Source organism: Capronia epimyces (genome assembly GCF_000585565.1).
Source record: "Capronia epimyces CBS 606.96 chromosome Unknown aczIQ-supercont1.5, whole genome shotgun sequence".
Lineage (NCBI taxonomy): Eukaryota > Fungi > Ascomycota > Eurotiomycetes > Chaetothyriales > Herpotrichiellaceae > Capronia > Capronia epimyces.
In genome coordinates this window covers 1,792,686-1,818,949 of record NW_006912908.1, presented here as the reverse complement: position 1 = coordinate 1,818,949, position 26,264 = coordinate 1,792,686, and the positions used below count along the sequence as shown (strand labels likewise).

Genomic DNA, 26,264 nt, shown 5'->3' with positions numbered 1-26,264 from the left:
AGCGTTGGCTTTTGATGTACAGTAGGCATCTCTTTGGGCTGATACCACAAACACGGTTGTTTTCTGGGTCACGGTATGCAGACCAGCACTTACAGTAGCCACCATAGCTACACACACACGTGTATGGAGTAGAGTAGATGACTGAACGTCCCTGCCCAGCGACTGAATGGAATGGGGCTAAGGGGCGAGCATTTCACCGATCAGGGCCGATCGATGCGAGAGAAGCCATGAGATCCGATCCGATCGTAACGGTACGGCTCAGCCGTGTAGCCATTCATTGATGAACCTTCGTCGATGGACCTGCCAGCCTCACAGAGATGAAAAGCCCTTCACTGCGTCCCAGCCTCAAAGAGAGGAAGTCCTTCACCGCATCCCAGGCTCACAGAGATGAAGTCCTTCACCGCATCCCAGGCTCACAGAGATGAAGTCCTTCACCGCATCCCGTGTCTAGTCGCCACTAGAATGCCGACAAGGAGGTGGAGGGGGAGGTTCGCACGAGGCTGAGATGATTAATGAATACAGTACAATACAGTACATCAACATGGTGCAGTGCAGTCATCGAACGCTCCCTGCTCAGGAGCCGAGCTCAAGATTAAGCTCTTGCAAGATTAAGCTCAAGATTACTGTATTACTGTATCACCCCGTGTCTGCGGCGGCGCCGAAATCAAAATCCAAAACTGTCAAGGAGACTGTCTGCGCTGGGCTCGACGAACTGCGTAGGTGGCGGTTTCTTCTTCTCCGGCTGCACCTTGGGCCGCATCTCTTCCTGCTCTTCCTCCTCTAGATCGATAAAGGTCTTCCTTCTCTGGATCCCTCTGAGCGCTGCGCCTGCATCCGGCCCCGGATCGGCCAGGTCTTTGCTCTCGGGCACGAATTCCCAATCGTGCACCAGTGACAATGCGAGGACATCGCAGCCCATTCGGAGATACTGTCGAACGCACCGCATGACGAAGTCCCATTCCTCTTTGGCGCCGACAACATTACACCATTTGTTCTGCTTCACCAGTTCGGCTCGCAGTTGGGTGTACAGTGCCGTCAAGACAGGGTCGTTGGCCGTGTAGCTAAGCGATCCGACCATGCCCTCAATCTTTTCCAGCGACATACCCACCACTTCATGCACGGGTCGCACAAGAGCTCGGATGGCTTGTTCTGGCCGCCCAACGAGAGAATAGGCCCAGCTGGCCATCCATCGACCCTCTTCACTTTCCACTGCCAGAGGTAGGATTGCTTCGTCCACCATCCTCACCATGTCTGATGAAGCCTGCTTGGTTTCGAACACCCGTGCAATGGCGATGGCGAGTTGTAGATCCTGCACCTGGTGAAGACAAACGGCGATGGCGTCCCAAAGGCTGCCTGCCAGCAAGAAAAACGCGGCAGCATATTGAAAGCGCCGTTTGCTGAGCAGCGCGTAGGCGTTTTTCAGAGCGGCCGCCTTCCATCTCGGCTCGTTGAAGTTGTTGGCAAGAAATTTCATCGTGTTCTCTTTTTCACGCACCCCGATGGTCATCCGCCACAGACCTTGGACCACCGACTTCTTTCCAAGTGCGAAATAATAGAGCGCACAATCCACCGGATTCCGCTCCTCGTGCTTGGTGAATTCGGTCCGACCGATGGCTTCCATTTGCAACCGAAGAGCTTCAACGTCGGACAGCCAACTGAAGAGACCCGACTTCCGTGCAGCATCCCATGTGAGTTTCCCGCCGTAGTACCGGGTCACTGCCTCAACCAGGACTTCCTGAGACCTGCTCGTTGCCGCAAAGGCGATGGCCTTCCAAGGCACGAACTGCTTATTGGATGCATACAGGGCTTGCAGGTAGCGACGCCCATTGACATCAACTGAGTGCTCTTCCTTTTCCAGTTCCGAACATTCTTTGATCAACCTTGTCAGCTGGGAAGTCTCTTCACTACTAAGTTGCCACAACGGGTTTCTGTGCAGATTCTCGACCAGGCCCTTGGCGATTTGCGCAATCTGAAGCTCAGAGTCGCCGTTCTGATCCCCGTTGGTGTACAGCGAATCCCACTTGGCCAGATCTTTTTGGTCGTCGACCAGGAGTGTCTCAATGTACATGTCAAGGAAGCTGGGCAGCAGATCGCCTTCGGTGAAAAACTTCAAGCTACGGTGTAGTCGGTGTAGGACATGTTTCGTCGCTGTAAGTCCTTTCAGCCATGTCAACAAGGACAGAAACGTCGGATGGAACACGGGAAGTAGCGAGTTGAGCATCGACATGACTGCGAAGGTCGAGTCGCATCGGATCCTTCTGCGCACATCTTGTAACTGTCTGGAGTCTTGGTTATGACTGCTGATGGCGAACCCTTCAAAGATGAACAGCTGGATGCCAGTTCCAACCACAAGATCACCACTTCGAAGCCAACATAGATCTCCGATAGATTGAGTGGTGTAATCTCTCATCCTAATATGACGAACATCGACCCAGGCACCCTCGAGTTTCGGATATGCGTATCGGATCTGGGATAGAACCACAATATGATAAGAAAAGCATAGTGCGACCAGCGCAGCTCCATCTGGTGACATAGCCCAAGCAAAAGTTTGTATGGTGTCGGTTCCATCCAATTCGTGCTCATACTCCCAGGCCCCTGTTTTGGCGTCCCAAATGCTCATGCTACTAGCATTATCATTGACAACCACGACCTTGCCATGTCCGCTTGCACTAATGGCCTTGGGAGCTCGAATGTTGGTTTGGAAAACCGCGCCCGAGGTCAAGAACGGCTTGGCCGAGTCGGTTTGCTCTCGCGACTTGACCATTTCTAAACTGCCCTCTTTGGCCAACACTGCAGTGAATCCCAGTGCCTCGATTTCACGGGTATCGGTGGGGCGGTCAATTGTGCTCATGTTATCACAAACAGATAGTAAAGAGTGGAACCGATTCTGCACGTGTAACTCTACCTTGCCGAGAGAGCGTATGATCTCTAGATGCGCGTGCTTCGTGGTCGGACCTCTGTCATCTTTTGCTGGGAGGAGTAATTCCCAGGCTTCGGCGGCGTGGTCGGGATAATATCCCACAATCACACGACTTGTCAACGCCCGTTCGCTAGCGACTCGACTCTGAGTTATACAAACTGGGACACGATGACCGTCAAAGCTTCGGATGCCGAGCCTTTTGGCCTTCGCTTCTCGAATATCCCACAGCTCCAGACCATTTGATGTTAGGATTGCTGCATATCGTCCACGCGAGAGAATGAGGCCGTCTTTGATATCGTGGTCGACCGTGAACGAGCACCGCCGGAGGATTGGAGCAGTGGAGTGACTCGATTCGTGTTGCCATATACTGGCGTTGCACTCCTCGGTTGCGGACAGGACGATAGTGCCCCGGACGTCACGCACAACTCGCTTTATAGGGGCTCCGTGTCCGGCCAGGGTTGAGATCAGATGAGTACGGTCTCGTCTGAGGGCTGTATCGAAAAGATGGGTGATGGGACTGTCGTACCAGTCAATGTCACCGGCGAATGAATGCAGAAGAATGGACAGGGACGAGCGCGTGACACCGCCCGCGAAGATGCAAAACTGGACATAGTCCTCGAGGGGATCGCTCAGCTGTGGGACGAGGATATTCATTCCGTCCACATGGGAGATGTGAAACACAGACGGAGGGATTTTGTTCTTGTATCCAGCATTCTCCAGTCCCCATACCGACATGTGCCCCAGACCATCGAGAACGATGCAGATCTCAGGACTCCGGTTAGCTATCTCGATGAGGTGTTCAAGCGCATGGTCGGCAGCTTTAGGGGTCGACCCCTGCACAGCTTTCTCTGTCGCGATGGAAAAGTCACGGCTATCCATAATGAAGGCGAATCGTCTCGTGCTCATCGAACTAACGCTTAACCGTCGAGGCTGGATCGAAGCATTCATGTCGATGATCCCGACTTGTTGGAGGACCGACAAGGAGTGGGGATCGAAGCACGTCCACACTCGGATAGAGTTGTCGGAGCAGAACGTATAGAGCAGATTGTCTAGGTTCTGTTCCAGGTGCCATGGCTTCCGCCAATGCAAGTTCGTGACTGCGTCGGGATGTGGGAGGTATGAGACATCGAATTTGGCGCGGCCAACCTCGTAGGACAGTCTCCTCCAGATCTTGACCAGTCTGTCGTGGTGTCCAATGGAAGCGATGAGGCTGCTGTCCGGTGATAGATATGCGAGTGCTGTAGGGTAGGCTAGGCTCTGGTCCCAAGCAATCGTTGGTGATGTGGTATGAGGAATGAACCAAAGCACCAGTCGTGAACCCCCCAGCAACAACTCTTCAGCAGATCCCCAGGACAGTGAAGACACCTCCAGTCCGCTGGGATTCCTCAATTCGTGGTGTAGCACCCATCTGACCACTCCTTCGTCCCGACCCACCGGCCTGTAGATGTAGACATGTCTTTCGTCACAGAGAGCTATCCGGCCAGTGGTCTCTTCGAATGTTATCGCAATGAGAGAGTCGACGGTATCGACGTAGATGGTTTGGAGAATGGTCTGCGGACCGCTGAGGATGACTGCCGCATTGCCCGAGATGTATGCCTACTCTTGAGGTGAGAAGGAGATCCCGACAACAAGCGGCACGAAAGCACTCACAACAAGACGAAGGCCATCCCAATATGCAGTGCTCAAAGCTTGTCGCTTCGACTGGGGTCGGCCCGGTAGGATAGCTCGCATATGAGAGGAAGAGGTCAAGGATCGGAATCGGTCTTTGGTCTCATGCCCGCCGGAGGCTATGAATGGGTCAATTGGTCGAGTCTGAAGACTGCGGCCGTGGCATGAAGAATGGGATTCCTGGCATCTCACAGGTGTCGTCGTGGCCGGGCTGTTGGCTGCTGTGGTATTTCGCAGGCAGTGCAAGTCACCTGTTCGCGTGAGAAATCAAGGGCCAGGGACCGCGGCGCCAGACTTTCTCCGCGTCAAGCAGTCGGAGAACCAGCACCAGCATATAACCAACTATTATGCTATGTCACTACAAGGCTGCCACCTTCGTCCAGACGGCCCTGTCCTGCGTTGCGAAGGCCGAAGGACCATTCAAGGGCTTGAGAACCTGCCGAAGACTCTATTCGTCTTCGTGTACGAACCAGCATGGGGGAGACGCACATAGGATTATGATCGTGTCGGTGTATCTTGGATATGCCCGAGAGATTTCATTCTATCACACATAGAGTCTGACGAGCCTGGTCGTGTTCCTCTTCTGTCGGTGTACAGTACGTATCGCCCTTATCTTCCTCTACCCAGGCACCAAATGCCTAGACCTATCGCCACCTATTCCAGAGAGAACAAGGCCAAGCTAGAATATGAAGAGCCAGCCTGTGGTGCGCTTGTCATGTTCTATCGCCATACCCTGTCCTGCCCGCCACCGGGTCGGCCTCGTTCACGACTCAAGCAGGAATTCTGGACTCTTCAGGTCTACCCAACCAAGGTTCGGCTCGCTTTGCTTCCAGCCCAGTCGCTCTTGAACGAGCTTTGAATACGTCTTGACCTCTTCAATGGGATAGGACAAGAAGGAGATCTCTTCCTGCCGGTGTACTCCAGTGCATGAAAACATGGCGTGGACGGTCCTGCTCTCCGGCCCGCCTGTCCCCAGCGGCTTTTCATATGCCCCGCCACCGTGGTAGAGACTGCCCAGCATGATAAATGCTTCACCCATTTGCATTTCAGCATCAAGGACGCCTTGCCCTCCGTCTGGGCCAAAGTCTGGCAGGTCGTCGCCCCAGAGGTGACTGCCCGGCGCAATGCGCGTCGCACCGTTCGCTTTTGAGGTATTGCAGCCCGGCACAAAGAGACCAAGAAGCACATCACGGCCCTTCTCGTACTTTTCGGTTCTGGTGTGGCGGGCATGGTGATTTTTGTCGTCGCGGTGCAAACCCTGCGCTGGAGTTCCGGGAGGGATGTCGAACGTGATAGAAATTGAAAGTAATGGATGACTTGTCGTTGTCAGAGGTTTAGGCCCGTACCAATGTGTCGTTTCAAGCGCCAAAAAGTGTTCGCAAAGACCTTGATAAATAGGATCGGCGAAGAACTTCTCTCGGACCGTTGGACTTCTGCCCACAAGTTTTGTCACTGTTCTCGTCTTCCCTCCTAGCGCTGAGACACCGTCAGACCATCAGCCAGTTCAGCAGCAGCCAGTTCAGCAGGAGCGTGGATCATACTCTACTTACCGCCAACTTTTGCTCCGGCATCCTGCCTTTCTAACCAAGGTTTCACCTCCTGATTTGCCTGTTCAACCGTAGCCGGATCGGTGAAATCGCGAACGATTACACAGCCATCTTGTTCCACAGCCTCGATGAACTGGGAGAAGGGAGCTGATCGTGATATCCTCTTGACCCGATGGGTCAAGTTAGGAGTCTCAGTTTTGGCAGAACTCAACGCAACTCGTGGTGCCTGCTGTAAAAGCAACGGCCATTAGACCGGGTATTCTTGGACGATGATGTCGAGGGACAAAGGACCGTGCACGACAGCAATGTGATCGTACTCCTGTGCCAATAATCAAGACGCCGAAGGAGCACAATAACCAAGCTGATATAAAGAGCCAGTAACTCACCTCGCCGTATTCACCCATGGTGTACAAAAAGACAGTGTATGCTGGCCAAAATAGTCAGGAAATGGTCCGACTGATAGCTTGGGAAAGGCACTGATGTGTTATCTGATGAGGCGTCGTTGAATGGACATGCGACTGAACAATCCATCTGGCTCTTGCGTGCATCTTGTTGTATATTTCACACCCTCACCATCTATTGAGTTGGGGAGGAGTCAGCGAGTGTGGTCGCTGAAGTCCGCCGATGCTATGAAGCAAGCCAACAAAATACCCCATCCGCCAGAGCGAATCGAGATAAGAGCCAACAATATAGATAGAGTATGCCCGTAGGCAGCTGTCAAGAAAGAGCCTTGTTAAGTTACTAGTCCGAAGAGCCTGCCAGCAACAGGATCCCATTCGGTACTCCATCGGCGTTTGCTTTCTGCTCTGGCACCATCCTTCAGATCTTCGAGTTGCTTGGAGGCGGGATCGAACAGTTGGCGGAGAATATCAGCCAGGCCCTCTGCACTGCCGAAACCTCGGCCGTTGACATTTTCCGTGACCAGCTCAGGCCATGCTGCATATTTGTCCCAACCGGCGACGGGCAATGCAGCACCAAACATATCGACAACTTTCATAGGAAGATCAACTCCGCTGCTACTGGTATGCAAAGAAACGCCCAAGTCCGCGGATCCTAACAGGAGGGCATAGTCCTCGAAACTGAGCCAGTCGGTATAAATGCTCACCATTTCTAAAGTGTCTCCCCGCCGCAGTTCTCGGATCCTTTCAAGATAGTGCTCCTTTTGTGGCCCCTTACCCGTGATCACAACGGCAAGCTCTGGAAGCTGGGGATGAGAAGAGGTGGCACTGGAGGAGTAGAGACAGAGAGCATCCAGAAACAGCCCAAAGTCCTCGTCAGCCGTCCAGGACGTTGAAGACACAACCAGTCTCGTCTTCTTCTCCACTATGGCATTGAAGTGCTTCGCTAGCAGTGGGTACCTTTGCAAAAAAGCGACCCGTTCTGACAATGATAAAGGTTGATATAAGCTTGCCGGTCGGTCATGCAGGGTGAGTACAGGTGTCGCGAGCCCGAAATCCAATCTCAGAACACTGGCCATGGCATCTGTAACGGTGAAGTTCGCATTGGCGGCCTTTGCAAGAATAGTCTCATAACGCTTTAAAAGCGTGACCAAGGGATGATCTGTGCCTAGTTTGAGGGCGAGAATGGAGTATCCAAAGTTGTGCCAGTCCACAACCAACCTGGTCCGCCGGAAGAAGCAGATGATCGACGTAATCAAAAGAGTAGGAATGGATGGTGGGTTCTGCAAGATGATCGTCGTCAACTCGGAGCAGCACAGCTTTTGACGCAGTGCATACATACCTGGACAAGCATCCATTCCGAGGCCAGGGCAACATAACTTAATGTTCGCCATAGAGTCCAAGCTTGTAGCAGCACTTTTGCCGGCCCACACAAGAGGAACAAGAGCTTGTGACTTGTTTGTAGCCACCGAGGAGCAGGCGGAAGAGCTATGATTCTGACATTGGGATGGACGAGTAGTTCGGGTAAAGGTTCGGTCTCTGGTCGAGTGGTATTTAGATTGGCCTTGGCTCAGATAGACAATATCCCAAGTCACATACCTCTATAGCCGATCAGCTGAACGTGGCCACCATGTTTTGCAATGCTCAAGGCATGATATTGCATGCGCGGACTTCGGCCTAGGTCACCAAGGACAACAACTTGTATAGTGTGTTGTTGTTCGCTTGGATCACGCCGAGAAGGCAGGAGGAGCAATAGGACGGTAAACAAGGTCGAGACGATGACCAAGAGTGTTAAGAACATGACTCAGATCCCACATCTCACGGCGCTCAGGCTCAACAGGCGCAAGGGAGAGTCGAATGACGTTGGGTAGCGCGCCTCAAGAATCTGAAAGCGGTTTAACGGTTTAGACGAATTCGTTAGCGAAGGGATGGCGAGAGAGAAATCGCATGCGTCTCCGTGGCATCTCCATCTATTAGGTGCCATCTGCCTGCGCCGCTCGAGGAAAAAGGGGTCCGCCACATAGCGAATCAGAGGGGTAGAGGATTCTGCATGCGTCCACCAACTGCACTGCACATTGGATTTGGCCGTGTGCTGCCCCTGGCTAGGAACCAAGAAGCCAACATTTTACTCCGTCCAGCTGTGTGACCAGTATTGAGTACGAATACTGTACGCCATCTTCACTCTGGGCCCAGGGCTTGGGCTGAGAACAACAGCAACAGTACTCTGTATACAGGAATAATCACCCAGACTCGGAGGAGTTGCCTGTCCTCGAGCTGCGCTGCTAGTCCATCCCGGGCAAACATCCATTACAGCCTATCCCCCACCTTCGTCTATCTCAGTCCACACCGACAACGGCCTCGAAGTTCCTGTCTGCTTCTTCCTGTCTGCCTCTGCATGCACAGACAAGACCTAGCCGACCATTCCCTCGTCTAACGTGGCTCTACTTACTCCAAGGCGCCGGCGCTCTTCGATCGACAAATCTTCCAAGCTTCCGACTTCACGGTTACACGAGCTCCAAACGCGTCCTCGACCACCACGCTGGATGTGGTACCAAACGGCAGACTGGCCCAGTCTTCGCCCTCTGCGGAAAAAGCCATGAGTGCGACCTTCACTTTGCCGGTTGCTGCGACCGACAATTGCAAGCATGAGCATCCTCACACACCCTCGCATTCGCATTCACACTCCCACACACCATCACGATCCCATCAACGACACCGGACAGGAAGCCGCCTGACCGCTCCCTTTCCATTGGCGCGGATACCCTCAGAGTCCGTTGTCCACCAAAGCGAGATGAACAGGCTTCCTCCGGTTGATACAGGTGTACATCGGCTCACCCACGTCAGCCCTGCACCCTCCCTCGATATCTCGGGCGATCAATACATAGCCAAGAGGAGGGATACAAACGTAAAGGCGTACCCGGGACGGCCTACATTCCAGCGCAGCTTCTCCAAACCCACTCAATTACTACTGCAATCGACCGAGAACTACTCTCTCCTCCATGGGATCCTTGCCGACGATGACTCCCGGCGGATCTTCTACTTTATGATCTTAAATTTGTGTTTTATGGTGGTTCAATCAACATATGGCGTCTTGACGGGATCTTTAGGGTTGATCAGCGACAGCATACACATGTTCTTTGACTGTGTTGCCTTACTGGTTGGCGTTTGTGCGGCAGTCATGAGCAAATGGCCTCCTAGCATCAAGTTTCCCTACGGCTATGGCAAGATTGATACTCTGGCAGGCCTCGGCAATGGGATTTTCCTAATGCTTATCAGTATTGAAATTGTATATGAAGCAATCGAGCGGCTATTTTCCGGTGCCGATGTCAGCCGTACGATGGAACTCCTCGTGGTCAGCACCATTGGTTTGGTTGTGAACCTCGTCGGTATCTTCGCCTTTCACGGGGCGCACGGTCATGGCCATGGAGATCATGGGCACGACCACGACCACAATCATGGCAATCACGGCCACAGCCACGACCACGACCACGATCACGACCACGATCACGACCACAAACATGGCCATGGCCACAGCGAGGCAGAGACGCCGCTGACGGCGTCTGCATCCCCAGTCAAAGGCAAGAAGGCAGCAAGCGGCCACCATCATGGAGGCGAGAATATGCAAGGCATTTACCTCCACATCATGGCCGACGCCCTTGGGTCAGTGGCTGTGGTTGGATCGACCGTGCTCGTCCGTCTGACCGGTTGGAGCGGATTCGATCCGCTGGCATCGTGCATCATTGCGGTGCTGATCTTCGCCTCCACGATCCCTCTGGTGACATCGACGACCAAGATTCTTCTGCTGTCCCTGAACTCCGACATCGAGTACAACCTGCGTGGGATCCTCAGCGGCGTTGCCGAGATCCGAGGTGTGGCCGGGTATACTGTGCCGAAGTTCTGGCTGGAAGACATCAAGAAAGAACCAGGTCACCACCACGGGCATTCGCATTCCCATGGTCACGATCACGGTCATAACCACGGCCACTCCCACAAGGATAGTGATGGAACAGCCTGTAGCGGCGGGGCCGAAGACCCGACTGTGGTAGGAGTCATCCATGTCATTGCCGCGCAGACGGCCGATCTCGAGGACGTCAGGCAGAGAGTGGACATGTATCTACGTTCGCGGAAGATGGATGTCGTCATTCAGATGGAGCGCGAAGGCGAGAACAGATGTTGGTGTGGTGGCGGACTGAAATCATGAACCTTTGGGATTGTGTAACATTAACATGTGCTGGGGGTGGCATTGGCAATACATGATATTATAGATCTCAAGGTTTTGCTGTAGACCACGACTGCTGTTGCTGTTGATGTTGATGTTGATGTTGCCTAACTATGGAAACGATGCGAATACCATAGCAGATGGTATATTCGTAAATATATTCCCTATGTTAGATATTTACATACTGGACATATATTCCTTACCTTACATACATACTGGATATATATTCCTTACCTTATTTACATACTGGACATACATTAGGTACGGTACAGAGGAGAAAGAGGCACCAGAACTCCAGGCAAGGCATTCCTATTGCAAACGATCGAATTAATTGCCTTGCACGCACATACACACACACACACACGCACTCACTCAGGAGTCCCGTCCTCTCTCGCTCACTACCGGAACTGAACTGAACTGAGCTGAGCTGAGCTGGAAGAAGCCAGGCTTAGGCTTAGGCTCGAGTACAGTCCATCCTCGACACGACTAGACAGACGGTCGGATGAATCAATTAAAATTAATTCGTTCATTATATCTAGGATCTAGCTTTTTTCTTTTCAGCCTTGATCCCCTTTCTCGACTCGCAGTACTACGTAATCCTTCAGGCATGAGAATAGATCCGGCCCGGCAGCTCTCGCGCGGCTCAAGACTGCCTTACCTAGCTACCTATAGTACTGTTTGCACACTCATTCCAGTTCATGTCCTGTGTTGATGTAGGTGCCTGGTAACCTTTCTAACCTCTAACATCTAACCCGTCATTCCTGCTTTCCCCTTCTCTTACACAGTATCCTATGTTGTTTCCACACGGGCCACAGAAACAACACAGGGTTAGGCCACAAAGAAACAACGCAGGCCACAAAATGTCGCACCTGCAGATAGATTCCCCTTGGAGTTGATATTCCCGCTCCCCTCAGACAAGAATCCAACTGACCCAGAGCCAAACGGCCTCACTAACCAAACCCATTACCAACACGACAATGCCCAAGACCAGGCCGACACCGACTCGGCTCTGCGCATCCCGCCTCCAACTCAACGTGTACGCTTTCCCCTGGACCTCGGTCGTGCCGTTGCCCTGGTCGGCTCCTCGGCCAGGCACTCCGAACAAGATCCACATGGTGGTGGTGAAGACGGCCAAAAAGAACGTGAGAGCCAGCACGGCCACGAGCTTGCGCAGCGAGAACCTGTGGTGGAGATACAATGTCGGCGGGCCGGACTGGACGTGCTCACCACCGGCACGGTGACGGCGGGTCGCGGTCGACTTGGACTGGAAAGGGAACGGCTGGAACGGCATGCGTGGGATACTGATACTGGGCCTGATCGAAAGACCGAGCCCGGAAACGGCGTGGTTGGGTGTCATGGTCGGCGAAGACAACAGGAAGTCATTGTTGATGGAGTGGGTGTGGTTCCCGCCTCCGCCTCCGCCTCCCCCTGCACTGCTGCTGCTGTGGCGCGAATGCAGAAATGAAAACACCGGGCTATCAGGCGCCTGGGGGCTGTGTGATGATGATGATGGTGATGCTACGCGAGAGCGCCGGGCCTGGGATGCGATCGTCGATGCTGACGCAGATGAGTCACAAGAGTACTGGCTGTTGCGCAACCACAAAAGCCACATCTTCCTCCGCCGTCCGTGGCGCGGGCTTAGAAGGTGCTTGATGAAATCGCCGCCGTCGATTTCCGGTGCACCTTCCGAAAGCGTCCAGGGTTGGCCATGCAAGGACCCGAGTGCTCGAAGCCCAGATGCAGTGGGATTGGTTAAGATTGGGGCGATAGTACTCGTACTGTTGTTTGCAACGCTGGCGTACGATAGTGTCCTGGAGCTGAAGAACCTACGTACCACGCCGAGCAGTCTGCGACGATACACCTCGCGGATGACCATGAAGAGAGCCTCATCGTCAAACGTGGTTTTGTCAGCCACTTCGATCTCCACCGTGATCCGCGCCGAAGGGTGGCGCGCAAGCCGCAGGTCGAGGAGCAACACTTCCGGCGCCACCGGCGACGGGAACCGGTCAGAGCGCGACGTGGCTGGCGCAGAGGGCAAAGGTTTCGTTGAGAGCGGCACTTCGGGCGCATGATCTTGTGATTGCGACTTCTCGCCTCCCCCCAACTCATCTGTGTATTTCTCTCCTTCAAATTCGCTTTCCTTGTGGTTTGACAGGGGTCTCGTGCGGCGCAGTGACCTGGGTGTTCGCATCTCCTGCGATTGAAGCTCGTCGATCTCGCCGATGCTGCTATGTCTGGCTGGGTAGGGTGTACTGACGACAGACTCCCGAAATAGTTTGGGGTCGTTGTCCGTCCGGTTGATCACCAGCGCAGCAGGACGGATCGTGACGCGACGCGTCGAGTTGCGCACAGGAGCCGAGATGGCCCGAGATAGTTTCCTGTCCGTCTCTGTTGTGGGATTCGAGCGCAGGCCGTCGATGGATCCTGGCGTCACATACGTGCTGCTCGAGGACATGGTGTCGGTGTTCGTATTCGTATTCGTGTTGGTGCTGTGCATTCGGAGTGATCCAAACCCGCCCATCGGGGTAGGCAAAGTATCCAGGGCTTCGAGCTTGCTAGGAGTGTCAGGGAATTCAAGGATGGTTTCCTTCATGGTGTTGTCCTGTTGCGATCCAGGGGCTGTCGACGCTTCTGTGGAAGCAGTCATTCCTTCATGATCCGTATCACGACCTTCCAATGCTTTCAATGCCTCCGCTGGCCCACCGGAGACGGCCTTGTTTAGTCGTCGCTCGGCAGATGCAGCCATATCTTGCAGCTTCTTGAGGTTCGGACCACGCGCGGGTGAGACCTCTGATGCCTGTCCTTGGCTTGCTGTCGATGTTGGAGGCGCGTATAACTTTGGGACTGAGCCGCCCGAGGCGTTGCTGTGTTGAACAATGTGCGGCCTGGCCACTCGAACACTGCTGGCTCGATGAATGATGTGCTCATTGTCGCCTGAATCGTCAGAGCCGGACTCATAGAAGGAGCGAGGTTCGTCTGGGCCGGTAATAGCAATTGGAGGCATCTCGAAAGTCTCCACCGGGCGTAGTGTTTTGGTGACAGGGTCGTAGGATGGATCTACCGGGCTAGAGTTTGTAGTGTCCTTGGAAAGCCTGCGCTGCTTACTCCTTTTCTTGAGGACAGTCGCTTTCTTGGACGATGGCGCTTGCAACGCTTCCGGAGCTTCTGACTCTGTGCTCGTCTTCGACCATCGGCTGATCTCTTGACGATGCGGATGTCGCTCCTGGGACTGTCGCATGAGGCGTGAAACCTCTCCTCGCCAGCCTGTCAGGGAATATGAGGATTGTGGTGCATCTGCGGACGACATTTTAGAAGCGTTTTCAGCAGTAGCTGCTGCGCTTGGTTGTGTGGCACTCTGGGGAACGATGACAGGTCGGCGGCCAAAGACACGGATGGGACTTGTTGGATTGAACACCATGGATGCGAATCAACTTGAAGTATGTTCAGGATTTCCAACGTTGGAGTCTTGTCGAAAGACATTTTAAGAGCTGCCATGGTGGGTTGCTTGCGGCCGCGGCCGCGGCGTTGCTGCTGTTGAAAGAACATTGCCGTTTGCGGCAGTGGTACTCGTAAGTGGACGCTGCCGGCCATTACAGAGCGCAGAGCCTGGACAACTTGACCTTTTCGGACGGCAACAAAGAACGACCAACGCGTGATATATGTTGCCCTCAGAATGGAGCGAGTCGAACCTGTTTGCAGCTGGGATGGGATGGGGATGGTGACACGAAGCCTCACCTCGAGCCGCATTCCAATCTCAACCGCGAAACTTGCCTTGGCAATAGGGGCAAATGTCGAACTGGTCGAATAACGCTTGACTCAAGCTTGGACCCTCGGGGAATTCCAGCTTGCCAGGGTCGAGGAATTGCCTTCCGCATTTGGCGCAATATTTGGACACTCCAGGCTCTTGGACCGCAACGAAGGAGATACTGCATCGGCTGAATTGGTGTCCGTTGATACACCTCGCTGCATCTAGGGGGGAACTGAAGGGTATTGATGCCTCGCAAATCTCGCAGGTCTCTTCGGTCGAGATTCTAGCAGGGACGCCGTCATGTTCGAAGATGACATCAGTTTCTGGACCCGAGTCCATCGGGCCACTCTGTTGCATTTTCCCACCTCTTTCGACTCCTCCGTGGTTACCCGCGAGATGATTCAATGTGGAGGCTGCCCACCTGGCCAAAGACGGACGGTCTTTGAGTTCGGACGAAATCAGAGCAGCGGCATTGCGGACGATGTTCCTGTCCATGGCCGTTTTGACCCAATCTGCCGGAGAGTTCGTGATGAAGTGGAGAATCTCCTCGCGAACAGCAGCATCACTTCGGATGGAGTTTGGACTTTCAGGAGCCAAGGGCTGCTGTAGCTGAGCAAACAATACCACCGTATGCTGACTGGATGGCATGCCATATTCAATCATATCAGAAGGATGGCATGAGATGCAGGTTGCAGCATGAGTCTTGTCGCAAGACATGGCTGTACCCCAGTTCCGGACGCGCACCCTCCCACCAAGATTGAACTTTTCATTGTACTCGGACTGGATGTCGTGAATTGCTGCTTCAAAAAAAGATTCGAGAGGCGGATCATTCTTCGAAAGATCTGACGCTGATTTGGACTCTATAATCGACACTTTCAGATCTTGGGAGGAGTAAGAGCGGTCCGCATTGTCCCCGGCTGTCCTCACCACGTGAATGGAAAGGTGCTTTGGCTGAGTGCATTGACCCATGTCCACCTGTAAGGTCAAAACGTCTGTCCTAGAAGTTGAATCTACCTCTTGTTCGGGTTGCCATTCAGTTGTCGCGAGCTTCGATATAGGGGACGAGGTGGAAAGCGTACTTCTCAGAGTGCTCATCCCCTCCAGGTGCAAATCGGTATTCTGAACTGTCTGCGTTGCCACAAGTTCAAATCGCCATCCCCCAAAAGTTGCACCATCATGTTTTCGGACGCGAAACACGAGGATGGTTCTGTCATCGTCTGCAACCACCAGTAACTGGGTGCTCCATCTAGAGGCTCCAAAAGGTTGCAGCTGAGGACACCAGCAGAATGCGCGGATCCTTTTCTTGCGTCTAGGATTGTCAGCCGTCTTAGGGGCGGCAGTAATGGGTATATTTTGATTGACGATGCCAGTCCGCTTCCACACACCCACTCTACCATCGGATTCCCAGAACGATAGGACAAGATTTGAAGTCAAAATACCAAGAACACTCCTTCTGTACAGGGCCAAGCCCGGGGGCGACCATGCAAGCGACACGATCGCCGAGTCGGAGAGCTCCTCGCCCAGGGAGAAATGTTTGAGAGGAGCCATAGACTGGTACGGCCATTCGATTGGCTCGAACATATTCACACGCAAGGTGTAAGTATGCCACTGCCTGTGACCCGCAAGCCGTTGAGATTGTGAAACATAACGCGGCGTCAGAATATGCACAACCTCACCTGCAGCGACAGCCAAGTCTTCGGACGACCAAGTCAGAGCATTTTGACAGGTTGGCCAGTAGGGCAAATGGACGGGTTCTAACGCGTTGTTCGAGGAGGCCATGAGCAGCAACAGGCGGCCCTAAAGAATCCTTTCCCCAGAACTCAGTATTCAGTCCGGTTGTCAGCTATCGTAGATGGTGTGAGATGGGAGATGGGCTCATCGACCGCATTTCTTGGGCATGATGAGAGCGTAGCAGTCTGCTCTCACGGGCTCGCTAGGGATTGGTTGAGTGAATGTGGGATGTTCGGATGTCCAGGATGATCTCGTCTTATGTTATTGTGCTGTGAAGGTAATCACCATGGCCTTGGGCAGGATAGTACCATGCGACGACAACTTGACGGGCAGCAAAACCTCATGCCAAGAGAGGTGCAGCCGCAGCCTGAATTCAGAGTCACGTGGAAAACAAGGCTGAAACCGTTCCCCCATCTGCCATCTATCAAGTGATATGATTTTACTCCGTAGATGACGGTGCCAATATCGCGGTGGGAACTGTGCATGGCGCGACCTTCAATCCTCCTGTTCCACACGACAGTTCCACTGCATTTCACATTATTCCGAGGACTCCGGGTATGATTTCAGGGGTGAGTGAGAGGCAAACACTCAGCCTCTCTCAAACCCTAGGGCCTAATCGTTTAGCAAAGAGTCAGAGGATCCTTCGGGTCGATGGAATGTGTATTTGGATGGCATGATACAACACGAGAGAATCTCGGTCTGATGATGATTGATAAACCCACGGCATCCCTGGGGCAGTTCCTCGCTAAGGCCAACCCTGAGGCCGCCGCCACCCTGGCACCCTGACACCCATCCCAGTAGTGCCCGGGCCCAGTCCAATAAATTGCAGTCATGTGACCGCGCAGGCCCAGCTCCCAGCTCCCCAGCTCGGCAGTGCTTGAAGCCTGCTGCAACTCACTGCAGAGGCTGCGCTGGAGGGCCGTGAATTGCTGGGACATGATTCGACCGCGAGCGGCACTACGGACATGCCAATCTTAGGCCATTGGCCCGTGGTTGCGGTATCAGGGGAACGTTGCGGAGGGCCAATGGTGGCTGGCTTGTGTTCCAAATTTGGCTCCCAGTGCAGCGGCTCTAGTCACGAATCGGGCTAGAATGTATCAGGATGGCCCCAGGGCTAGTGGGCGCTAGCCTCCCAGCTATTGTTGTATCGCCCTCGTCAGACAATTTCCTCCCCCGTTGGTGCTGTCAAGTCCTGATGCTGACCAGCCCGCCTAGTCGACGGACAAGTCTGACCTCTGACCTCTGTGCTTGCTCCAGTTGCATCAGCCCTGAACTCGACTGCGCCTTCCCATAGGCCCCTCGACCGCTGGTGGCCTGCCCAGCCAGCTCCTATGTTAATAGCCATGATTACCTACAGTCCTCCTCCCTCCGTCCTTCTCCTTTTTGTTGCCCTCCCATATTTAATCCCCCCTTCCCTTCGTTTAGGCCCCTGCTTGCCTTCCAAACGCAGTCCTCGTCAACCATGGCGGCCTCAATCTCGCCGTCGGTCATCATGACCCAGATCTCCCATTATCTCAATTCCAATGAGACCTCCGACGCTCTTTTCCAGCCCCAAACCGCCGTCACGGCCATTGGCACCTACAAGTGGTTCATTGGCACAGGCATTTTCGTCCTGGTTACCGCCATCCAGATCATCAAATATATGCTCCGAGACCGTCCTCCACCAGGGCTCAAGCTGATCCCGGGTCCGACGAGCACCATCCCCTACATTGGGCGTGTCCACGACGTGGATCCGAACGCTCCCTGGTATGCCATGAAAAAGTTCTGTGATGAATACAATGGGATTTTCCGCTCGACGATTTGTGGTGAGATGCACATCTGGATTGGCGATACCAACATTGCCTATGATCTGCTGTGCAAGAAGGCGAGAATCTACTCCTCGCGGCCGCAGGTGCCTGCTGTCCCGGGCAGCGACTCGCAGGGTCAATATCTTCCACTTCTGGCTCACGACGGTTAGCAGTCCTTTCGACATTCCCCGCAGATATGTCTGGCTAATCTCTTCCTAGACCATTGGCGCAACCAACGCAAGTTCGCCCACACGGTTCTGACCCAGGGCTTCAACTCAAAGTACTACGGTTATGTCAGCCACGAGTGCAAGCGGTTCCTCTACAAGCTCCTGGTCGACCCTAAAGACCATTTTGCTTTGACCGACCGATTCTGCGGTCGTATCAGTGCCCGCCTCGGCTATGGCAGCCCAGCGTCTGCTGCTGCCCATTGCAAGAATGCCGGTGAATTCATCCCTCAGATTTCTCCCTCGGGACCAATCACCAACCTGTTGCCCTTCCTGGGTGGCCTGCCGGAGTGGCTTAACCCCTCCATCCGTAAAGTCCGGGAACGACGTGAAAAGGAGGAGAAGCTCTGGAAGGGTCTGATGAAGCAGGTTCGGGAGGAGATGAACCAAGGAATTGCTCCTATCAGCTACGCCAGGACATACTTTGACCGCAAGGAGGCCGAAAGTGGCTCGCGCTCTTTCGGTTTCGATGACCATGAGGCTGCCTACGCTGTTGGCATGCTGGTCACCGTCGCCATCTTCACCATTGGTGGGCCCCTGTACTGCTTCTTCCTCGCCATGGTTCTCCATCCTGAATGGCAGGCGAAGGTCCGCAAGGAATATGATGAGGTCATCGGAGACCGCGTCATCGAGGTCGCTGATGCTCCCAACCTGCCGATTCTTCGTGCAGCGATCAAGGAGTGCGTCAGATGGCGCCCACCGGTCCCGCTAGGTGTGCCCCGTCTTCTCGAAGAGGATGATGAATGGAACGGCTACTACCTTCCCAAGGGTGCCGTCATCCACGCCGTCGATCTTGCTCTTGCTCGCAATCCCACACTCTACCCCGACGCAGAGACCTACAACCCTGGCCGATGGCTCGAGAAGGAATACCCAACATACAAAGAGCCTCTGACAGAGCATCCGAGACTCATGGGTCACCACGGCTTTGGAATGGGTCGCCGCATGTGCCCAGGTATTGAGGTTACCGAAGCCGAATTACTCGTCGCTTGTGGCAGCGTGGTTGGCTGCTTCGAGCTCAACCCAGTTGTCGACGCCAACGGTCAACCCAAATGGCCAGATGCCAACGCCTTCACCCCCAATCTGATCGGAGGTCCCCTGCCATTCCAAATGGACGTCAAAGTCCGAAGCCCTGAGAAAGCCGCTCATATCAAGGCGTGGTACGAAGAGAGCGTTGCTGCCGAAGCCGCTGGCAAGATTGCTCCGGGCTTGTAAAGAGACGATCAAGTCTCTTTTTATTTTTATGTAGTCCAGTTAGGACTAGATCATCTGCATGGCGTCCTCGGGAGATACGATCTTTTACCAGATTTTGACATTCATGAGTCACCTTAATGATTGTGGACAGGATGATGTGTGAGGGTGTCTGGTTTGTATTCAATTGTCCAAGCCATCTTGGAGACGTGTTGGTCCAATTGGTGTTATCTAAAGGGAGTAGACTAAATTCAACCGGAACTTAACTCTCTCCTGCTCCTGCCCCTGCTCCTGCTTGACGTTAATCACGTGGTTGTCGTGTGCGTAGTGTGACCTGGAGCTGTACCGTAGACATTTGGGAAGGGAGATGAAGAGTATTTAGAGGTATCCGGGACCAGTCTACATCTTGTCATCTCAAACCCAAACAAGGACAGCCAGCGAGACCACCTCCAGCAAAGCCCCAATCTAATAGGTCGAGATAGTTAGCATTCAGGTGTCATGTAAGGTATGTATGTGTAATAGTCTTGGAGCGCGGTGCCATGCCAGTGCAGCAGGTAGCAGTGGTGGTGGTGGTGGTGGTTAGTGAGTGAGTGGTGGCTGCCTCAGCCCCGAGTTGCTCCTCAGCTCTGGGCGCCAAGCTTGCCAAGCTGCGGCAGCCGAGTCTTTCGGAGCTTCACCAGTTCAACTTGTCCGTCACTTACGGCCACCACCACCACACCAGCCTCGATGCTTCTTCCTCCATCCTCCATTCAGAGGTCAACGAGGGAGACCGCTGGGCACAGGATCTTCTTGCATCTTGCGTTGTGCATCTCGCTGTGATGGTCTCGGACAGCCCCTTGTGTTGGGACGTCACGAACGGTCAGGCCAGTCAAGACCACAAGGTTCAATGTGACCACTGGTAATCCTTCCACTGCCTTGATCCTTGACCCTTGCCCCTTGACCTGGATCCAAAGCGAGTGCTGGGCTCAGCCTCAGAGCTCAGAGACAACTTTCTTGAGACTCACCAAGCTAGTGTCAATGCGAGCCCCTGGTCACGGCAGCCATCAACGAATCCAATTACCGCACATGGACCATCTGGACGCAACCTCGTGTTGACTCCTCGTATGATTGGGGTCGAGACTGGCTCTGCCCAATCGCTCTCTGCAGTCCGCCTCGACACCATCCCCCTCAGAGTCAAGTCTGGGTTGAGTCTGGGTTCGACTAGGCGAGGTTATTGCTTACATGGGCTACCGGGACTCTTGGAAGGTGAGGCTGTCCGGTCGTCAGTTCGTATTCAACCCGCCTCTGCACGAATTACCGCTCATCAAGTTCTGGCCTCCGCTGGCCCCAAGCCTTCGCAGGCCCTGTCATGTATGGGAAATTCCGTAGCAATCACCACTAAGCGTACATCATGTCGAGCAGGTAAGTTGGGGTATATCGAGACACCCCCGCGGCTACGGGCATATCTTCTTTACTTTGTTTCTTTCCTGGCCTGCTACCAACAAGCGGAAACGCCCTCTCCCGGTTCAAATTAAAGGCTTGAGGACTTGTTACGACGATGAAGCCGATAGCGGTGCTCTGGTCTGGCCTTGTAGCCTTTCCATTACCAGCGCTGGCCCAGACGGTTGAGTACAGCACCAATTCCGATGGTGTTGTGTACAGCTCGACCGTCTACGACACTGCCTCAACTACATCGACTGATCCCTATGCCACCACGTCGACCGACTACACCTCAGGCTCGGCATACCCCAGTAGCACACTCTCCAGTTCGCCCATGACAGGGAGCACCTATGTCAGCACGACTGCGACAGATGCCTCGAGCCCAACGACACTCCCAGCGATTCAAACAGTTCCGTTCACAGGCCAGGCTTTGCTTGTCGGCACGTATGCAGCAGTGACACAATTGTCATGTTGGGACATTCTAATCTGACCTTCCCCTACAGATGTAACATACCCCAATTCACCATCCTGGCTTTCCCCGATGGCGGATCGCTCGAGGTGCCCTTGATCGGCTGCTCAGACGACCGGCCGGACTGCTGCCCCTCTCTAAACCTCACCCAATTCGAGCCTGAGCAGACTGGCTCTGCGTCTGCATCGGGGGAAGGAAGTGAGGATGAAGACCACCCGACCACTTCATGGACAGGCACTACCCCTAGCCCAACTCCGACCGGCGTTATATCGCTGCTGAGCAAGGCCCCACTGACCGTTTGTCCCAAGTGAGATTCAAGCTGCCTCACTCATTCTTTTCCAGTCTGATGTTGACGCTGACTGTTGTGGTAGTGACATGAAAGATTTGGATCCCGTGTGCTGGTAAGTTGTGCACTGGCGCCGCCCCCAGCACCACTGGGTGTCAACGCCAGTTAATTTGATCATAGTCCTATCGGCTTCTCGCAATATGGCCAAAGCATCGTCGGAAACCTTCCCTGTGTCAGCTCACTTACCACGACGGTCTATTCGCCCGACGCGTCGGTCCTGGCATCTATCACCTCGGCGATATCTGTCTCAATGGCAGCGGCGTCGACGACTTCGACGCCCACCGTCAGCGTGATCATCAACCAGTGGGTTTGCCCCCTGCCCGGTCCCCAAACCCGCGTTTCGTCTCCTGTCCATCGTGTAATCTGTTCATCGACATATCTTCACTCCCCTCCACCCGCACAAAGAGAACCGCAGCTGTCCTGTTGAATCTGCCACAACTAACGTCTCCAATCTAGAGTCTTCGCGCTCGGCTTACCCTGTGCCGACGATGAAGGGGAAGAATCAGAAGAGGCCACACACCTCAGCAATGGCGCGAAAGCAGGCATCGGCGCCGGCGCCGGAGTACTCGCCCTGCTACTGATTGGCGGTCTCTGGGCCTGTCTAGCTGTTCGTCACCGTCGGCGCGGACGGATGCGCAAACTCGAAGCTGCAGCAACGGAGGCAGGCGGCCCAATCCGGCCTGGGGCGGCCCAGGATAAAAAACAGGGGGGAGCATACGGCGCCTCGTCCGCCGAACCAAAACACATGTCTGTCGCGACGACCGTCACGCCAGGAAGCCCTGCTTTGGTCCAACATCCGGGCTATGGAAGCGGGATGGCCGGCTACCAGCACCCGCACCCGCACGGCTACGGTCCTGCATTCGGGTACACACAGCCGCCACCACAGCCCAACGTGATGATGCACCAGAACCAGGCATACCACGTTTCTCCGTCTCCTCCGCCTGTCTACGGTTACGGACCGCACTATAACGAGGCGGCAGGACCTAATGCTAATCCCCTGGGCATCTTTCAAGGAGCACCGGGACTCGTGGCGCACGGAGGACAGACTAATCCGAGTCCCGTCTATCCCGTGGAGATCGACGCCGGCGAACTCAAACCCAACCTCAGCCCTGGCATCCTCTCTCGCTGCAGCGACACCCACAGCCAAGTCACGAGCACGACGGCCGTGAACAGCACCTCCCTTGGCGCTGGTGCTGCAGAGCTGGGGTCCGACACCTACAGCGATCGAGGCCCCCAATCCCAAAACTGGGCGTGAGTCTCGGCCCAGACGGAGACGGACACGCAGATGGAAGGATCCGCGTTCAGGAATGCTGTGGGACCCATGATTGATGCGAGATCAGGCAGGGAGGCAGGAGGATCTTATGGCCAGAGCATCACCCATGGTCGCCGATTCGCAGGGCTTGTGGAAGCTGCATATCGAACCAAGTTCAGGGGGTAATTCCATCTAGCGTCTGAAACGAATTTGCTGTATGTAAAGCTTGTCATTCACTCTCAAATAATACCACATCTCGTGCCTCCCACGACTTCGACGCTCATTTCCATTTTTCGTTATATGCGCTAACTCGCTCAAAGATTACTACGATAATTAATAGATGTTTTGTGCAATTCCCTCCCCGAAGCCACATCTAAACCGCCATGACTTCGGCAACCCATTTTTGACCTTTTTGGCGCTCCGTGTCTAACAATTGGGCTCGGGCCTGATTCATCGCTGCCGGCATAGCAACACCACCCGTCCCCCTCGCTGAGCCAGGTAATCCCACATCGAGGGCACTGCCGTGATTGCTGACAGTCCGATTCGACTCCATGACGAAGCTTCTCAAGATGGTGTTACTTCGTGCAAATTCTGGTCCGAAAGATGGTTCGGGCAGACAGAGCAATGATTGGCTCTGGTCGGGTGACGAGCTTGTCGGACTTGACGTCCGCGTCTCCACGGGTTGATCCTCGGGGCTGGCCTCGTGAGCCGGTGTGACAAGAGTGGCCGACGGCGTTTCCTGGATTGGCGATCGCGGATGGGTAGCCGCTGCTACTTCGGTGGACGAAGATGACACGCAGAACTGTGGCTCGACGAATGATCGATCTCCATCATGTTCAATTACAGGTCGGCTGCTCGCGACTTCCTCGACAGCAGCCAGATTTCGAATTCCGGCGTCTCTAGCGTCTATGCCCGTTTGGGCATCCATGAGAGGGGCATTAACCTCCACGTCGACCTCGTCTTCCTCGTCGATCACGGTCGGATCGGTATTTCTGCGGCCGTGTAAACTTCCAAATCGGACGAATCTGGGAGGATCAGAGTGTCTCTTTGATCTTCTGGGACTGGTGTTCTTTGGGGGGCTCTGTTCGCTAGCTGGGCTGACCGGGTCCTTGTATGATTCAATAGTTGCTTGACGAGCCTCATTCCCGCCGATTTCTGTAGGGATAATTGGCGTATGTTTGTCTGGGCTAGCATCAGAGCTTCGTCTTTGTGTTGTCGGGGACATCCGTTCGATTTCGAAACTGAACTTCGTCTTCAGGTTTTCATTTTCCAAGACTGGACTTAGCTCGCTGGCATATCCTGGTGGACGTTTTAGTCTACCGCAGCAGGAGCATCGAGCGTAGACGGGACCGGCATCGATTTCCTTTTCCTTCCCTTTGAACTCGCCTGGGATGATAAGAGACAAAGGTCGGACCGCTGGATGTGCCGCTGAATCAGTATCTTCAATCGTTGCTCCATCTACTTTGACTTCCTGGACAATATCATGGTGGGTTTCTTCGTGTAATGACTTCTGGGCTTCCTTCTTGGTGAAGGACATTGTTCGCCGTCTGGGTTTCTGCAATTTGCGTGCAGTTTCCGACCCCTCTGAAACATTCTTGTCTTTACCAAAGAGAGCCACACCAATACTATACCGCTTCTTGTGCTCCTTCTTCGGCGATTCTGCCGGCTGACTTTGGGTTTGCTGGACAACGGGCGACAGTGGCGCATCGTTGGTATTTGCTGGCGTCTGTGTTCCCTTGACTTCGGATTTGTTGCCTTCGTCATCGCAATGGATTTTGGGCTGGTTGTGAGGGTCATCAACGTCAAGAACTGGAAATTTCTCCGTCTCATTGACAAGCATTGAAAGGGGAGAATCGGTGACCCTCAAGGGGCTCGCAGACCTAGAGGAGGGGCCGTCGAGGTTGGGCAAAGAATCGGTACGAGCGCTGCGCAAACTCTGAGCCTTGTTCCCGCCGTAGTCCTGTGAATTATGCCGACAACGGTCTGGTGACGAGCTGACCATGCTTTGCCTCGGTCGTGAGAAATAGGACAGCGGGTTCGACACAATATTCGGTGCAGGCCGAGGAAGCATGTTTATGGAGCCTGTCCGAGTGACTTCAGGCCCCCTGTAAGTGGGAAGTCCACGAAATGTGGAGGACCCAGAACTTGATGGGCGGGAAGACATCCCGTTCGCCACCATAAAGGCAGCTTGACCCGATCCGCGGGGACGAGGAGAGTGAATTGTACCATTCGTCTGACTTTGCACCGGAACATGGCCATGGGTGCTGGATTGGGACGATCTTCGACGCCCGTTCGGCGTGATGGGTGGGGTGGGGATATTGAGACTGGAGTTTCTCGAAACCGAGTCCTTGTAATGCTGGGCTTCAAGAACTGATGAGCGATCAGGACTGGTTGGCGGAGTGGCATTGGCCGAGCGCCTCGATCTTGCCGGTGAAGAAGACCCTTTCGAGCTAGATTGACTGCCTGCTTTGGAGGCAAGTGCACTGTGGTTCAAGGACCGAATTTCGGCCGGGGTTAATTTGGCGACATGCGGACTGTTGCGGATGGAGTGACGCTGTCGTTGCTGCAAGGACTTTTGCAGCTTGGTCATGTCGAAATCGTCTGGACGGAATTGAAGCAAGCATGTTAGCATTGGTGGACAGACATAGGTACATGTAGAAAAGTCACCAGGTTCGAAAAGCAATGGCAGGGATGTGGAGATGGGAGCAAGACAAGTGGGCGGGTGCAATGTCAGACGTCAATGGAGCCACTAGTCGTCGGCAAGCCGGGCGGTGGTACCAGCCATTTGACGTCTGCAAGGTAAGCTTCTCCAACTGAGACAGCACCCATCACTAACCTGTCGGACGGGGCGGAGACATAGCTGCCATGGCTGGAGACCGTGTGTTCGGATGGGGGAGAGATTTTCGTGGTCCTGGGTCTTGTGGGAGTATCCGATCCGCTGCGCTGGGAAGTTTGCAACGCGGACTGGACTGTTGGGTTCGGCAGCCAGGAGGTCCGGATCAACCACAACCACAACACTGGTCTCCGACTTGCGGGAAGGACAGTTCGGTGAGCACGAAAAGAGGGAGAGAGCGACGGGCGACAGAATCCGGCGGAGTTTCAAAGACTGAGCACCGGGGGATGGAATCGTCAGGCTACCGGTGCATCGTGTGACGCAGAAGAGATAAGCGTGGGTAAACGAGAGTCGAGCGTCGGCGTGCAGTTGGAGTCGAGTCGAGTCGCATAGGGCGCGGCTATGTACAAGGCATGGTATGAAGGTCTTCAGTCGTATCGTTCAGGGCGAAATGGAAGAGAGACGGATGGGAAATATTGAAGGAGGAAAACATGGGAGGAGTGATAAGTTCATAC

General features: G+C 54.2%; 9 protein-coding genes across 9 annotated transcripts; 3 read left to right on the top strand and 6 right to left on the bottom strand.

Annotated features, from left to right (window-relative positions):
• Positions 1-664: 664 nt before the first annotated feature.
• Positions 665-4,651, bottom strand: A1O3_06605 (uncharacterized protein; the record flags this gene model as incomplete). Its single annotated transcript, XM_007736723.1, has 2 exons — positions 665-4,516; positions 4,571-4,651. 2 exons carry the CDS (start codon positions 4,649-4,651, stop codon positions 665-667), a joined length of 3,933 nt encoding a protein of 1,310 aa, XP_007734913.1.
• Positions 4,652-5,351: 700 nt separating this feature from the next.
• Positions 5,352-6,539, bottom strand: A1O3_06604 (uncharacterized protein; the record flags this gene model as incomplete). The annotated part of the gene is made up of 3 exons (XM_007736722.1): positions 5,352-6,064; positions 6,139-6,364; positions 6,522-6,539. 3 exons carry the CDS (start codon positions 6,537-6,539, stop codon positions 5,352-5,354), a joined length of 957 nt encoding a protein of 318 aa, XP_007734912.1.
• A 329-nt stretch (positions 6,540-6,868) lies between these two features.
• Positions 6,869-8,334, bottom strand: A1O3_06603 (beta-1,4-mannosyltransferase; the record flags this gene model as incomplete). Its single annotated transcript, XM_007736721.1, has 3 exons — positions 6,869-7,816; positions 7,876-8,072; positions 8,133-8,334. 3 exons carry the CDS (start codon positions 8,332-8,334, stop codon positions 6,869-6,871), a joined length of 1,347 nt encoding a protein of 448 aa, XP_007734911.1.
• Positions 8,335-9,324: 990 nt separating this feature from the next.
• A1O3_06602 (uncharacterized protein) lies at positions 9,325-10,734 on the top strand (the record flags this gene model as incomplete). Its single annotated transcript, XM_007736720.1, has 1 exon — positions 9,325-10,734. The coding sequence occupies one exon, from the start codon at positions 9,325-9,327 to the stop codon at positions 10,732-10,734; it is 1,410 nt and encodes a 469-aa protein (XP_007734910.1).
• A 928-nt stretch (positions 10,735-11,662) lies between these two features.
• A1O3_06601 (uncharacterized protein) lies at positions 11,663-14,170 on the bottom strand (the record flags this gene model as incomplete). Its single annotated transcript, XM_007736719.1, has 1 exon — positions 11,663-14,170. One exon carries the CDS (start codon positions 14,168-14,170, stop codon positions 11,663-11,665), a length of 2,508 nt encoding a protein of 835 aa, XP_007734909.1.
• A 336-nt stretch (positions 14,171-14,506) lies between these two features.
• A1O3_06600 (uncharacterized protein) lies at positions 14,507-16,279 on the bottom strand (the record flags this gene model as incomplete). Its single annotated transcript, XM_007736718.1, has 1 exon — positions 14,507-16,279. One exon carries the CDS (start codon positions 16,277-16,279, stop codon positions 14,507-14,509), a length of 1,773 nt encoding a protein of 590 aa, XP_007734908.1.
• A 1,414-nt stretch (positions 16,280-17,693) lies between these two features.
• On the top strand, positions 17,694-19,454 carry A1O3_06599 (uncharacterized protein; the record flags this gene model as incomplete). Its single annotated transcript, XM_007736717.1, has 2 exons — positions 17,694-18,183; positions 18,238-19,454. 2 exons carry the CDS (start codon positions 17,694-17,696, stop codon positions 19,452-19,454), a joined length of 1,707 nt encoding a protein of 568 aa, XP_007734907.1.
• Positions 19,455-20,967: 1,513 nt separating this feature from the next.
• Positions 20,968-22,919, top strand: A1O3_06598 (uncharacterized protein; the record flags this gene model as incomplete). The annotated part of the gene is made up of 5 exons (XM_007736716.1): positions 20,968-21,293; positions 21,353-21,625; positions 21,690-21,719; positions 21,785-21,967; positions 22,121-22,919. The coding sequence occupies 5 exons, from the start codon at positions 20,968-20,970 to the stop codon at positions 22,917-22,919; spliced, it is 1,611 nt and encodes a 536-aa protein (XP_007734906.1).
• A 370-nt stretch (positions 22,920-23,289) lies between these two features.
• A1O3_06597 (uncharacterized protein) lies at positions 23,290-24,918 on the bottom strand (the record flags this gene model as incomplete). Its single annotated transcript, XM_007736715.1, has 1 exon — positions 23,290-24,918. One exon carries the CDS (start codon positions 24,916-24,918, stop codon positions 23,290-23,292), a length of 1,629 nt encoding a protein of 542 aa, XP_007734905.1.
• Between the last annotated feature and the right edge of the window lie 1,346 nt (positions 24,919-26,264).